This window comes from Sinocyclocheilus grahami, unplaced genomic scaffold (assembly GCF_001515645.1).
Source record: "Sinocyclocheilus grahami isolate Dianchi unplaced genomic scaffold, SAMN03320097.WGS_v1.1 scaffold44.1, whole genome shotgun sequence".
Taxonomy (NCBI): Eukaryota; Metazoa; Chordata; class Actinopteri; order Cypriniformes; family Cyprinidae; genus Sinocyclocheilus; species Sinocyclocheilus grahami.
The window spans coordinates 422,434-439,028 of NW_015505223.1; the positions used below are offsets into that span (position 1 = coordinate 422,434).

The 16,595-nt window shown below is 35.9% G+C and overlaps 1 protein-coding gene across 2 annotated transcripts in view; it reads right to left on the reverse strand.

Moving 5' to 3' along the window:
* The window catches only part of cacna2d3 (calcium channel, voltage dependent, alpha2/delta subunit 3), a 47,386-nt gene that overhangs the window by 12,941 nt on the left and 17,850 nt on the right, over positions 1–16,595 (reverse strand). The window contains exons 6-16 of one of the 2 annotated variants that reach the window (XM_016268187.1): positions 13,009–13,140; positions 12,566–12,626; positions 12,265–12,415; positions 11,331–11,405; positions 11,121–11,210; positions 9,346–9,459; positions 7,362–7,440; positions 6,210–6,343; positions 3,455–3,526; positions 879–959; positions 684–758 (exon numbers count right to left, since the gene is read on the reverse strand). In XM_016268187.1, coding sequence (XP_016123673.1) covers positions 684–758; positions 879–959; positions 3,455–3,526; positions 6,210–6,343; positions 7,362–7,440; positions 9,346–9,459; positions 11,121–11,210; positions 11,331–11,405; positions 12,265–12,415; positions 12,566–12,626; positions 13,009–13,140 — 1,064 coding nt within the window. Of the gene's footprint in view, positions 1–683; positions 759–878; positions 960–3,454; positions 3,530–6,209; positions 6,344–7,361; positions 7,441–9,345; positions 9,460–11,120; positions 11,211–11,330; positions 11,406–12,264; positions 12,416–12,565; positions 12,627–13,008; positions 13,141–16,595 lie in introns of both variants that reach the window. The other variant, XM_016268186.1, reaches the window with a different exon arrangement.

Sequence of the window (16,595 nt, forward strand, 5' to 3'; positions counted from 1 at the left end):
GGTTTGCAACAGAGCCTAAAAATAGCTTAATAAAGTTTAATAAGAATGTTACTTTGTGTCATACTTGGATCCAGTCCAGTTCATATCATAACCAATGCTACTTACACTAATAATACACAATTTAGCATTTACCACATTCAATGACATTGTCCCTGTTGAGCAACACAGAGTCAGTGTGGTCTGTAAATACACACTCTTAACACACACTCAGAAGCCTTGACTGATGCACACCACCGCTACACAAACACAAACTAATACACAGCAGCACTGGAGCCACATTACGACAAGAACACCAACACGTTCACGACACACAGAGACGCACGCACGCACACGCAGTCACGCGGGGTGACTGAGAGCGGGGTGAGGGGTGTCCCTGTGAAGGGTGAGTTACCTCAGTGCTCTGATCAGCCCTGGCAGGCACATGAATGGGCTTTTATTCCTGCATGCAATATATCAGAGGAAAAGGGTTGGGATTACAAAAACTACATCTCCCATGATGCACTTCAGCGTCCCACCAGCGCTCTCACAAGCACACTTCATGTGTGGGTAGATTTTACCTGTGCCAGCTTGTTTGGGGTGTGGATGTAGTTTCAGCATATTTCAGCTCTATTTTAGGTGGTGTTTGAAATCATAATCCTAATATCAGGCTGGATATGGGCCCAAAACAAGATATCAGTTCTTACCAGGGGCCTCAGGTCGGGATGCGTCAGGATATATCCGTTATTGGTGATGGCAAACGCATATCCATGTATTCCAAGCTGGAGAAAAGATGATGAGATTTTAAAAATGATAGCATTAATGCACCCCAGCCCGCTTTAAGATATAGAGAGTGTAAAATTTAACAGATTAAAATTGATTTTGTGGTGGTAATGTCATACCTTGTGTTTTGGGATGGTTTTCATTAACTCTTGAATGGGGATGTCAGTGCCTACGACGCCTAGCAGGATGCCTTGGTTTTTCTGCGGAGGGACACATACTGTAAAATCACTTTATTTTCACACATATGCATTTGTCTCATATTCATACATAAAGTGTGCACATTCATTTTGAATAGACACTGATACAAACTTATGAGAGACTGACAGGTTTGAAAACAGATGGCGAGATTAACAAGTTATTTGACGTTTTTGTATGGTGGATCGAAGGATATTAATGATTAATGAAACCGTAAGTATGAAATATAAGTGAAACACTGTCAATAATATAGCATACTATTAATGAGAGTGTTCTGACGAGTTGGATTAAGAAATCAAACAGAATTGGATGAACAATTTTTTTACTTTTTAATGCAATTACAATAAAAGCTTCATCCCTCAAATAGACACAGAAACACTCTAAAAGTGGTCCATACAACTTGTGCATTATATAGAAGTTATTAAAAGTCATATAATAGATGTGTGTGAAAGAGACCACTGAAAATCTTGACATTCACTCAAGTTTTTAATGAGAGAAGTACAGATTTGTGAATGAATTGTTCATTTGAGTCAAATCTTTTCAGTGAATCGGTTGATTCAGTTCACAAAACAGGTCTAAATGATTCGTTTTTACTAGGGCTGCCCTCGACTAAAGATTTGTCTGGTCGACTAGTAGTCGTTCATTTTAAGCATTAGTCGACTATTAGTCGCACTTTTATTAATAAACCATATAAATCATAATAATGAGCCTTTAATTGCCTACATAGCCTAATAAGCGCTCAAGCACACGCAAAAAAGGCTTGCCACAGCGCACAGGCAAAAATAATAATTATGAATGTGTTAGGGAAAAACAGCAATAATTATAATTTGTTACGCTAGTGCTTTCTGTTTTTGGTTTAAGAGATGAAGTCGGCGACACTGACTCGTCGTCTCCGCAGTATGCGCCTGTACGCATGTTTCATACAGATTACCTAATCTGAGAATATTTGTTTTCTATTTGAATTGGTTCATTTGAAAGTTTCACTCTCTATAGGTATATTTTTCATGTCTGTAATAAGGCAAGAATACACGGAGTTTCGAAGTGACGTGCTCAAGTTCACAGAGTCCGAGACGGCAGAAAGCGTATCCTGTTCGCTTTCATTATTTTACAAAAGCACAACGTTTTGTTGTTATTCTGAGTGCACACGAATAGACGTAGAGTCATTACATATAGCCTACGAAAGATGCATTACTCTTATCTGTATGACCAAAAATGACAAAGTATTTTAAGAGCAAATGATCTATCATGCAGTAGCCCAAGCACGCCAATATTCATCTTCCACACTCCGCACAAACACGTGAACTGTGCACTTTTTTCTAGGCCAACATTAGATTGAGCTGCCATGTAAAGTTGCTACTACATACATATTTTAGATGATAAGCCATATTTGGGGTTGATTAATGTTAAGTGAGCTTATGGATGTCCTGCAAGATGTACGTAATTTCGCCACTTCGTGTGGAATTTTTTTTTCTGAAACTAATAAAATTTTGGTCGACCAAGCCTCTTCTCGTCGACTAACGGTTAGTCGGCTATTAGGGGCAGCCCTAGTTTTTACATTAAACATTTTAGAATATACATAAATATTGCTAGTTAGAATTTTTTATTTTTAATTTAATTTAATTAGATTTTAATTAAAAAATAATTACTACTACTACTACTACTACTAATAATAATAATATCTAAATTCATATTAATATTGTAATTATAATTCCATATGGAAACCTTTTAGAATATACATTTTAGAAAATACTATATATACTTTGCATTTTATTAATTTTAGAACGTTAATATTGTCTGTTATGTTAATTTACAAATAAATATTTTAAGTCTTAATATTCAAATTTATATTAATATTGTTATTAATAATATTAATAATTTTCTTATAGTTCAATATGGAATTTTTTTTAGTATATATATATATATATGTGTTTTAGAATATTAATTAATATTGACATTTACAGTTAATTAATATTAATTATTAATATTAATATTGTTATTATAGTTCCAGATGGAAACATTGTAGAATGTACATTTTAGAATATAATGCTATGTATGATATAATAATGATATTAACATTGTTTTATAGTTTTAAATGGAAAGGGTATTATTAAAATATAATTAATTAATATAAATGTTATTTATAGGTCTGTATGGAACCTTGTTAAAATACACATTTTAGAATATACATTATTATTAATAACTTACATTAATATTGTACATTTGACACACACATATACATATATATGCATATATATTCATATTACATAATTTCATATTGATATTAAATAATATTAATTATTGATATTAATAATATTAATATTGTTATGACCATTTAATATGGAAACCTTTTAAAATATAAGTTTTGGAATATACTTTCATATTAATACTGTATGTATCTATGCTAAAATATCTATTTAATTTGTTGCTAGACTTTACACATTTTATGGGTTTTGTTTAGTTCTGACACACACACACACAAACACAAACACACACTCCTCACCGTTTCATTCTTGGTGCTAAACACAGGCATGGCCACTGTGGTCATCGGGTTTGGACTTTTATTCTCTCCAAGCTGCTGACAGATCAACAGAAGACTTTCAGATTTAAATTTACATGAACATCTGAGAAAAACACGTCCAACAAATACATGAAATAATCAAACCAACGTTTTGATTAATGGCCGTGCGAGGTGTAGACAAGTGAAGGGTGATCTGGTGAAGATGCTTCATCTCTGGAGCTGAACTGTAAGCTCAGCTGCGGGCACGATGAAGGCTGACATGATTTAACGCATGAGCTCACTGAAACTAGGTCTGCAATTCCCCCACCTCACCCTTATGTGTGTGTGTCTATTATGCATGTTTTACAGTGGCCCTTGAGAGGATTTCGTGAATGTGGTTGTTTGTGTTTGTGAAATAGGAAAACAGAAAGAAAACAAAAAGAAATATCCCATTCCAGTAAAAAATTACCAATGCCATTCCAAACCTGTAAGCATTAAAATATTATAAAAGTGGTCCATATGGCTTGTGTGTTGTATTAAAAGCCTGACTGAAAATCGAATACCATTTTTGCAGAAAATCTCCTCTGTTATAGCTCTCAATTTCTGTTAATGTAAATTCAAATCCATTCAAAAGGTTTTTAGTAAATAGCAATACAATTTTTTCCCCCCAAAAATCATGTATACACTACCTTTTAAAAGTTTGGGGTCAGCAAGATTTTGTAATGTTTTTGAAAGAAGTCTCTTCTGCTCACTAAGGCTCCATTTATTTGATCAAAATGCAGTAAAAACAGTAATATTGTGAAATATTTTTACTGTTTAAAATAAGTGTTTTCTATTTTAATAACACACACACACACACACACACACACACGCACAAACCAATGACTTCAGAAGTTTATAGTAGACTATATAGTATGAGTCGTATAGACCATTGTTGGTGCTCGACAGCCCCAGTCCCCATTCACTTTCACTGTAAGGAAAAGATCTGTGAGGACATTTTGCAAAACACCTCCCTTTGCATGCAGGGGGGTAAAAAAGAAAGAAACAAAAGAAAAAAAAGAAGAGAAAATAGACATTCATATAATTTAGAGCAAAATCTGAGAGTAAATGCCATATATTTTAAGTGAACAATTTCATAATTTTGAGTGAACTATCCCTTTAAATCTTGTTTACAGTGTGTAACTTTAAGCATCATTGGCCTTGTTCCACAGTCAGATTGACAGGTGTGTTTCTAAAACAACAGCAAAAATCTCCTCCAGTCCCACTGAAGAGGGCTCTAAAGTCTCCCTTATTCTGTCTCACATTCGAGAGCTCAAAAAAAAAAGAAAAAAAAAGCTCAACCTCAGTTTGAGTTTTCTCCAACATTTGTTCAGTCTGGTTGGCTTCGTGCAGAACACTAGAGGTGTATCCTGCAGGAGCCAAATTGAAATCTGTGAATTAACCTTCCTATCCTTCCCCCCTCTTCCCTTCTCTCTTTCTCCCAGTCTCTGCCTCTCTCACCCCCTCTGCTCCAATGTCAGCTTTATTACGGCTTTAGGAGATAAAAGCCAATGATCCACAAAATGATGAATGGGGTGTCTCAGTGGCCAAGATACAGCAACACACTCTGGAGAACAATTCCCAACACCCTACGCCAATGCCCGTGTGTGTGTGTAAGAGAGAGAGGAGGGTGCGAACACTTGCATTTGTGTGTGTGTGTGTGTGTGTGTATGTATATATATATATATATAAAAGAGTCGCTCTTATCAGAAATGGAATGGCACAGCGGTCGGTGTTGCAGTTCTCGACATACCCAGCAGAGTGAAGCCAAACCCTATCTCTGACCACATCTCGCTCTCTCTGGCTTTTATCTTTCACTCTCTCGGCCTGCTTTCTGCGTTTTCCTGTAGCACTCTGCACCACATCCACGTTCAAGTACTAATAAAACGTTTCAGATTCCAGAAACGGAATGCTGAAATCAAATTACAATGAAGAAATGCTGCAAGACACCAGTGACAGAATGGACACAAACAGGCTCTGTTCCAAAACCTAGTCAGCTGCCTTGCTGACTACAGTCTACATAGACAGCATTCTAATATAAGTGAATGATTTAGAACATTCTGTCGTATGTCATACAAATAGTGCAAGTACAGACATCAAATAAGCATAAATACACAACAATTATTGAGTAAAATAATCATATTTTAAACAGTTTGAACTATTTTTGTTATATTTCTCAGTATTGAATGAATTATATGCATACAATCTACAATTTGTACACTTAGAAAAAGGTACAAAACCACTGGGGCGGTACCCTCTCAAAAAATACAAATGTAAATAATCCAATTATGGTACTAATATGTACACTACCAGTTAAAAGTTTGAAAAAATTACTTTACTACTGATACTGTCTTTTATGCTCACCACGGCTGCATTTATTTGACCAAAACACAGTAAAAACAGTAATATTGCGAAATATTATTACAATTTAAGATGCATTAAAATAGAAAACAGTTACTTTAATTATTTTTTTTTTTTTACTTTTGTTGTGTTTTTTTTGCTTACAACAGAAAACTTCGGAATATTATGGTTTCCATAAAAATATTAACAAGCAAAAACATTTTTCAGCATTGATAATAAGAAATGTTTCTTAAGCAGAAAATCAGCATATTAGAATAATTCTAAAGGATCATGTGACACTGAAGACTGGAGTAATGATGCTGATAATAGGGATACAGATGCTGTACACACACAACATGTCGTGATTATTTATACTTACTGCGCTGTCCACATAGGCTTCGGTCCACACCGTGTCATGTTCATGGTCGATAACTTTAGGTCTGCTCATCACATGCAAATACCGCATCACGTTCTCCTGAACATCAGCCAACGTGGAGATCTGACTAAAATAACCTGCACAACATATAGCAACATTGCATATTTGAATTACTCTCTGAAACTTAAACACATATATATATATATATATATATATGCATTTTGGTAACAATTTCTATGAACATACATAATGCCTTCATTTAAAGGTATTTATAATGTTTTAAAATAAATATTATAATTATCATTGTAATATATGACATTTACATTGTTACAAAAATTTCTATTTCAAATAAAGGCTGTACTTTCGAAGAATCCTGAAAATTCCACAAAAATATTAAGCAGCACAACTGTTTTCAGCATTGATATTAAAAAATGTACACAATCATCAAATTAGAATGATTTCTGTAGGATCATGTGACAAAGTAATAAATTACATTTTAAAATGTTTAAATAGAAAATAGTTATTTTGTATTGTACTAACATTTCACAATATTACAGTTTTTACTGTATTTGCTGTACAAATAAATGCAGCCCTTACATTTTTACAGATTTACTTTTACAGAGGAAAAAAAATGATATATATATATATATATATATATATAAAGACAAGATACAAGCTCATTATCAGATGAATTTTCCATCCATTTGGCAGTTTTGAAAATGTGCATGTGCTACTGCAGAGGCTCCAGGTGCAGAGCTAGAAACTCTCAGCATGGTGTGTGTGTGTATGCGTGTTCCTCCTCTCGCGGCCAGTCATCCGTGGCGCTGGCACATGGGAGTGATCAACGCTGTGCAGCCACGGGAGCCGTGCTGACAGGAAGAGTGATTTAGGCTCAGTTGACCCTTGACCTCTGCATGTCAGCTCTGCGAGTTGAGCCAGTTCCCGTCACACTCCCATCAAGCACTCAACATCCGCGTGATTTCCTCCAGCCTTCATACCAATAAACCTACAGTGCTGAACTGAAGCGTTCGTGTTCCAGCAAAACCCAGCCAGGATAATTAATTAACTAATTATCAAAAATTAAAATGGAATGTACATTAAATTCAGCTCGTCATTTAGAAAATCATAAAAAAAATAATAATTTAAATCACAAACCTTTATTGGCACACGCCATCCATTTTAGGTTATCAGCGAACGCAGATTCCCGGCCAATCAGATAGGGGAATATACGAACCTATGGAGAAAAAGAAAAGAGTACGTTTTTTTAAACTTTTTTTGTTGTTGTTGCTTTTTTAAATACTGATAGGTACAAAATCAACTCCTGCAATGTAAACTCTTTTACTCATGAGTAGCTTTTAGCTTGGCATGCTACAGTTTCAAATTAGTTTAGTCAATAGTTGTATGTATTTGTATGTACAAATAAAGCACACATGCTGCAGATCTCTGAATTTAAACCAAAGAATCTGCTTGTTTCCCACAATGCAATTTCCCAACGTCAGGGTAAATCCTGATTACTTGATTACTCATTGGAAAACAACTGCCTTGGCGCATTTACTTAATTACACAACTGGTGTAACAAATCAGCTAGGAAAATTGTTCACCATATGTTTTAAGATTCATTTTTAGATATCTACCAGAGACCCTGCATGAGTACTGAGAGTATGACAGCAGTGATCATTCAGGAAAACATGGCAATTACAATTTTACTTTTTTCTCATCATTTTAGACTGTTTGAAATGCAGGGCCTTATTTTTATATGCTATTATATTTTTTATTAATATTTTTAATTAGCTTTTATTTTGATATATTTTTTTGTAATTTTGCTATGTGACTTTGTCATTTTTATTAGTTTTTATATTGCTATATAGCTTTAATTTATTTTCATTTAACTTTTTTTTTCACCTAATATTTTATTTTACTTCAGCTTTATTTCAATTAGTAACAATGATTTTTCATAGTTTTAGTTGATAACAAGCCTCATAACAAGACATGTTTTACATTTCACATTTACTAAAGGCAATTTCAGAAATGCATCTAAAACAATTAAATGCTATTCATGTTTTGTAGTTTCTTTATCAAGTTAAAAACTTGATAAAAGCGTGTTTCAAGAAGCTCTTGCTACAAGATGCTAAAAAAACAGCCAAATGCGACAATCAAAGACCTCTGACCGAGTATAGAGGACAAATAGATTTATCTTTATCTCAATACAGAAGACAGATTGACCAAAATGCACATCCTTGAATGTTTATACATTTATTTTATTTATTAATTTGTGCACATGAAGGTGGTCTCAAAATACGGCCCGTGTAAACGCAACCATTCCTCTCGATGTTCTTTCTCTGCGCACTCATTTTTTTCTCCCTCTCCCTCCCTCTTTTTCACTCTCCATCCCTCCATTTCTCAGTACATTGCTCCTGTCTCCCATGTATAAATGGTTTTTGATTCCAACCAATACTGAGCGGTTACACCGCAGTGGGCCAGCGACAATTCATACACACACACACATACACACACACACACCTTCTGCAGGCTGTAAAAACACATTTCTCCCCCCGCTGATTAGGACATGAGACGCAGACTTACACACGTGACCAATACAGGCCAGGAATGTTCACTTAACATGTTCACCTGAATGCCGAGTGCTTTATGAACACGTCTGGTAGCGAGCGCAAACTGCGCCGTTGTCAAATACTGGTTCGCAGGGTCAATCGGGTGACTGAATCAGCACCGCCAAGGGCAGGTACATGAGCAAACCCTCCAAATCAGTTTATTCAACACTTTCCCCCATGTTTGAAGAGTGTGTCAAATAAGCTGGTGCTGTCAGCAATTCGATATACATTAACACACTTTTTCAGACAACCACCGCAGGAGCCAAACACAATTCTTCAAAATGTCAAAATGTTCTCAAAAGGGAATTTTACACTTGTGCAGGGGTGAAAAAAGCAATCATAACTAAATCTATAAAGTAAGAGAAAACACGCTGTACTCAGGCAGGAAACGAACCAATACACACAAAAGAAACAAGGCTGCAGTTTATAATGCATCTCAAGTAAGATTTAATGACACATATTCATGATTGGGATGCTTTTAAACTGAAAATGTGGTTGTTATGCATGGAAAACCTCTTTTTTTATCTTACCTTGCGCTCAGGCCAGTTAAATTTGGCGAAAACATCATCGTACATTTGAGTGGCTCCATCTGTTATCAGCATGATCGCCTGACTACATGAACTTCCACGGCCAGTCTGATTAATCTGCGCAGTGAGAGAGAGAGAGATAAGGAGACATGAGAGAGAGAGAGTTTTCATTATAAGAATGAGAATTTGCTTCGACAGAATAAACTCAAACTACCAAACAGCCTTAGAGAGATTCACTAACAACAGGAAATTGTCTTCAAAATGGTTTCTGCATCTACATTATCAGTCTGAAAAGAGCTATAGCCAATATTATGCTGTATGAAAGAATGGTTCTTGTCCTGGATGCTGACTGGTCAATATCAAGAGTGACTGGCTAAAGTAGCAATGCCACTAACTTAACCACATTTTTTCAGTATAACAGTATCAGTAGCTTAACTTTGGACACAAAATAGCACAACCTTTTATACTTTATTGTTTAGTTATGTTATGATTATGCTGTTTGGATACAGTATGTGTGTTATTACTGTAAAGGCGACAATGCATCAACCGTATTTGTGAAGTACTGCAAGTTTTGATCAAACCTTTGTAATATGCAGACAATAGACAATATAATAAATTTGGGGTCAGTAATATTATTTTTTTAAGTCTTAAAAAGAAGTCTCTTATGCTCACCAATGCATTTATTTGATCAAAAATACAACAAAACAATATTGTGCTTTTTTACATTTAAAAATAGCTATTTTTTATTTTAATATATTTTTTTAATTTAATTTATTTATTTGATAGCAAAGCTGAATTTTTAGCAGCCATTACATTTTAAGTGTCAAATGACTGTTCAGAAATCAACATTTGTTATTGTTATCAGTGTTGAACTATATATATATATATATATTTTTTTTTTTTGGAAACCGTAATGCATTTTCATAACTTTTACATTTTTGATAAACTTTGATGAACTGAAAGTACAAAAGAACAGCATTTACTTGAAATCGATAAAAGTAATAATAATTAAAAAAGAAATCTTCCTGAAACCCATTTGAACAGTAGTGTATAATATATTAACTTGACAAACAAACTATGCACATGTTCCAAATGATGACTTCCAGGTTAAAAATGATTTTTTTTCTATTTATATGAGCAGAATACACTATATAGTATTTAGAAGGATACATTTTGCTGCTAAAACAACCTGCATTATGGATGATTATCAAGCTTTTGATTCTCTATTATAGTCTTTGCACCAAACGAACTTTACTGCGGTGTAGTGCATGATGTCATTCGAAAAGTCAAAGACTGCTGCATCTATTTCAGTTTTTTTTTTTTTTTTTACTTTCAACCAATCAGACACAAACACAGTATGCAGTCCTTTAAAGGGGCCGGACTCTGGCTTTTACGATTACCATATTAATGGACTGGCTCTAATGAATGTGACAAATACAGATATAACCCTATCCTCCTTCTGTCTCTGCGTTTCTCCCCTCCTCGCTCTTTCCGCGAGACAAGTGGTCTGAGAAAAGAGAGATAAAGGGTGCAACCGGACCGACTTTGAGTGCTATCTCGTCTGCAATTGCCTTCTCTTTCATAAGCGTATTAATCAGGGCTGCCAATTACCACAATTAATCACAGGGAGAGACAGAGGTGTCTCATAGGTGGCTGGAACAGTAAGTCAAAATGTGCGCTCACACACACACACACACACCACTTGAGTAGGAGCAGAACGGAGAGCTGTCATGACACCGGACCTCTGTAATCTCACACTTTTGGTAATCTTCACCTACCTCATTTAAGATAGTGAAAGCCTCAGTCAGTGCATTGCCTAGGAGTCCAATTCCTTTGGCGAATAACTTGACTAGATGCTCTTTAAAGTGCTGATGAATAAGAACAAAATAAATGACTTTCAGATATGTTTTAGGAGTCCTAATTTCACTGAAAATTAGGTAATTATAGCCAGAAAGTGTGTGCTATTGTTTAATAAGAGAAAGACATACATCCTTATTAGTGCTGTCAGCTTGAACGAGAGTGCCATTTAGACAGGGCTCCACATAATGGATCTCTTGGTTGTACTGGAAACACAAGAAATATTAGACACAGTTAGCATTAATTAAAAAAAAGGGCTTTCAAATTAATTGATATCCTAAAGGGTACTGATTATTTCACATGTGGATATTAAATCAAATTCCCTTGCTTTTTTTTTTTAAAGTGCATGAACATACTGTAACTTTCAAAACAAAACAAATTTCTCAAAAGAATAAAAATGTTTTGGGGGGCATCAGGATTTGTTATGTTTTTGGAAGAAGTCTCTTATACTCACCAAGGCGGCATTTATTTAATTAAAAAAACCACCACAAATATTGTGAATATTTTTACACTTTAAAATATGTATCTATTTTAATATATTTTAAAATGTAATTTATTCCTGTGATGGTAAATATGAATTTTCAGCATCATTACTCCAGTCTTCAGTGTCACATGATCCTTCAGAAATAATTCTAATATGCTGATTTGCTGCTCAAGATTTTTTATTATTATCAGTCTTGAAAACAGTTGAGCTGCTTAATATTTTTGGTGGAAACCATGATACATTATTTTTAAGATTTGATGAACAGAAAGTTCAAAATAGCAGAATTGATTAGAAACAGAAATCAGTTTTGATCAATTTAATGCATGCTTGCTTTATATTCATTTCTTAAAATACTCACTGCCCATGTTAGATAAAGTTTTCCACAGCCACTGATCTCGAGTCAGTTTTACCTTATCGTTAATTATTAAGATTTGGATTTAGGTTGTGGAAACTGATCAGCTGCATTAATCTGGAGCAGCATTTGGAATGATATCTATATTCATATAAAACGAATGGAGAGAAAGGTGGCTAAGATTTCTCAAGCCTTACACAAGTGAGGAAGCTTTCTCTGTTGAACTCACTGCAATAATGTTGAAGAAGTCATCATCCCCAAGCGTGTCCAGTATGGAAGCAACCGTCTGTCTGGCTATAGTCAATCTTAAACCCTTCATACTGCCACTGACATCCACCAGAATCACAACATCTTTAGGAGAGGTGGCTGCCTGGATATACCTGAGACAACAAAATGAATGAATTTACACAACTAGATTAGAAATAAACTAAGGTTAGGCTATACTGGAATCTATTCTTGAAAATGAAACAAAGCTGATCACACTCACCACCACAAAACAAATAAAAAAAGCACAAAAAAATTGTTCATACCATTTCCTGTTCCTGCAGTCAAAAGCAATGACACCATGTTCATCAGGATGCCATTTCACACCTGAGAACACACATAGTGTAAAAATAATTTCATTTTATATGTATATATATATATATATATATACACACACACACACACGTGTGACTTCATTTAATGTTCCATATTTATTGTTTTGCAGACTCTTTGGCTAAAAATCAAAGAGATGGTACAACTCTGCGGCTCAGCTCTTTAACCACATCTGTTTAGCACAAATAGCTAATATATGTAAATTTGGCATAATGCTATAAGATGTAAGATGTGATTTAGTCTGCCACAAGCTTTGATTAATGGAATGATTTTTCTCTTATGTCCTCTCTCATGGTCTGTAAAATTAAAACATTAGCGAAATCAGCCAGTTTGATCTTCATCAGTTCCTACGCAGACTTAATGTAACATTACGCACCTGGGTATTGTCGGAAAAAACCTTTAGCGCTTCCAAAGTACTGCCAAATAAGAGTCGGGTCCCTTTTGAAGTTATCCACGAAAACTTTGTTCAAGGCTTCCGACCAATAGACTCCATTGACTATGTCAGGGTCTGAAAGGACGAAGAGAGAGAAAAAGTGAGAAAATGTGCAAAGTTAATTTGAAGCATTCGCAATCAAAGCAATAAGACAGTTCTAATTTGACCTTTAACCCTAATTTCATTCATCGTACAAGCCAAAAGTGGAGCAGTTAAATCACCCCTCCTTCTGCTCCGAGTCTAACATGACTCCATAAAAAACCCTTTGCCTTTGTCCTCCAGCACACAAAGCGATGCCAATGAAAGGCCATTACGGGTGCACACAAAGGGACGAGGCGCATCCACCATGTGTGAGCGGCCACTGCAGCATCCACAGATCAGTAGCGCACAGCTACTTTAAGAGTGATTACTCCGTTCTCACCGCACTCTTCACTGGGGCATTGAGCCCTTGGCTTTGTTCATTGCGTCGTCCCCAGGTAGTTATTGACCCGTAGGGCTGCAGTGACACTGAGGAGTTCGTTCCCGGATCAGTAATTTCAGAATGACCTGAGGTGGTTGGCCATTATCACTGCTCTATGACATATCAACTTAACTCTCTTTATCTTTTACTCTGCAACGTGGGTCAGTTTCTGCCAGGACACCCAGGAGCTGTTTATCGCAAAATATGGTGACATGTTTAAAGCTTTTAAACTGTTAATGAAGTTGCTCTCTCTGTTTCTCAATTAATCTGCATAAAGCACCTATACATTTTCACATTTATCCCCTTACATGTAAGGCATGAACTTTAAAGAACATTTTTACACTACTAGTTAAAGATTTGGAATAGTTTTTGCTGCTTAATATTTTTATGGGAACTATGATACACCACCAATCAAAAGCATGGGGTAAAAAAAATATATATACTGTATATATATATATATATATATACGTATTAGGGATGGGAAGATTCCCTGATTCGCTCTGTGCATCGGCATAAAAAGTTAACATATTTGATTCTAACATATTTGCATCGGTAAAAACCGATTCATTTATATATAATTACTAGTGGATGCGCTTTACTTTTATTATTTAGAAAGTAACCAATAATCTGTGACCAATATTTTATATTTAGATTGATTTCGCCTCTCTAAACTGTTCTCAAGTGCGTTCTCTCATCACCGCTGCTGCTGCGTGAATATCACTGGTAGTGGTAATATCATTATGCTCCAATTGGTCAGTAGAGGAGCTTAGCTTAGCCTGACAGTTAGCCTGCTTTAGAGCAGGTTAGTTTCCCAGCATAAGATGCCACAGTGACTAAGCTTGATCTAGGCCTATGTTAAATTTGCTTTATGGAACCAAATCATTTGACAATGAGTCAGACTAACTGAAATAAGCCTGGCTTATTTGGTTAACTTGTTTTATGAAACAGGACTTTGGACGGCATTAAAAGTGATCATATTTTCTCCATTGCATCATATTGCATCGAATCGCATTGTGTTGAATCGAATCGAAATCGGATCGCACTGCATCGTAATAGGGGTGAATCGTATCGTATTGTATCGCATCGCATCGCATTGCATCGGTAACTGCTTCATATGTATCGTTACATGACATTATTATTCTTATTAATATTTTTATTTTAGCATATAACACTGTAATATATATATATATATATATATATATATAATCACAGCCATTAGTCTGTTGGGATTTGTCTCTGCTAACTTTGCACATGTAGACTTTGCAATATTTGCCCTCTCTTCTTTGCAGAACTGCTCAAGTTCAGTTATATTTGATGGTGAGGGTTTGTGGACTGCAGTCTTCAAGTCATTCCACAGATTTTCAGTGGGGTTTAAGTCTGGGCTCTGACTAGGCCATGCAAGGACATGCATCTTTTCCTCCTTCAACCACTGTGTGCTCAGTTTTGCTGTGTGCTTTGGGTCATTGTCATATTGGAAGGTAAACCTTCTTCCCAGTGACAACTTTCTGTCAGAGGGCAGCAGATTTTCCTCAAGAATTTGAAGGCATTTTACCCCATCCATTTTTCCTTCTATCCTGACGAGTGCTCCAGTTCCTGCTGCAGAGAAACACCCCATAACAGGATTTTACCACATCTGTGCTCTACTGGAGGATTGCTGTTATTTGGATGGTGAGCTGGATTGGATTTCCACCAGACATATCATTTGGTGTTGAGGCCAAATAATTCAATTTTAGTCTCATCTGCCTCAGAATCTTCAAGGTGAGTTTTGGCAAAGCTCAGTCGTGACTGCATGTGGCCTTTCTTGAGGAGTGGCTTTTTTCTTGTAACCCTCCCATACAAACCACAAGTGTGGAGAATCTGTGATATTGTTGTCACATGCACACAATGACCACTCTTTGTCATATATTCCTGCAACCGCTTCAGAGTTGCTGTAGGCCTCTTGGTCGCCTCTCTGACCAGTTTCCTCGTGGCTCTTTTATCCAGTTTGGAGCGACGTCCTGATCCAGGGAGTGTCTGTTCTGTACCAAATACCTTCCACTTCTTAATAATAGACTTCACTGTGCTTCTAGGCATTGGTGAAGCCTTTGAAATGTCTTTGTATCCATCTCCTGACTTGTGCCTGTCCACAACCTTATCCCGGAGATCTTTTGACAGTGCCTTGCCACCCATAGTTGACTGTTTGCTTCAGTTCACTACCAAGGACTGAAATGCTCCAGGAAACCTCTTTTCATGCTGAGATAATCAAAATGACCACAGCTGATCACAGTTGCATCCGAAAACTGAAAAATGCTGCCTGCCTTGATGCATTCCAAGGTAGGAAGGCATCAAGACATCACGTCCGAATTCAATGTTAGCTTCAGTTCCTGTCTCCTGAGATGCCTTCATCTGGCCGATTTTTGAAGGCAGCATAGATGTATCCTTCGCTGCCTTTGATATCCCACAATCCAGTGCGTTCCATTCTGTGACAGTTAAGCTAAAAAATAAAGATGGCATCTGAAAGTTGTGGTTGGTGGTCAGTTTGTGTATAAATGTACGTGTTTGATCAACGTTTTCCACTTTTGATGTCATTTCTAGCAAGAAATTAATATTGCAGTAATTAAATATTCACTTAGTAATCACCAAAGCTCTCTATATTTTGCTGTAGATCATTAAACCGTTACTCTGCCTCAGAAGCTTGTCCAAAATCAGTTTCATGAGGTGCCTTTGTGCAAAAACGCTGCCTGCAAAGTCATTGCCTCATACGGCAGCGAGGCAGCAAGTCAGCTGCCTAAGTTTTCGGATGCAGCCTTTGTGTGCCATTGAGAAGGTGATTAGCTACACCTGATTGAGTTTACAAGTCATCCTTTTTCCAACTCATTGATTCTGGCTTTTTATTTTTTATTTTTTTTCTGTTGGTGTTATATCTTTCACTTGGATGTTATAAGTTGCACTGAGTAAATACAACTGGGTAAAACAAAAACGGTGTCCGTCTTCATTTCAGGCTGCAAAGCAATAACATTTAATTATTGTAAAGGGGGGGGGGGGGTTTTTTTTTTTACATTTTTTAAACCTATTTTTAAAATTTTTTATA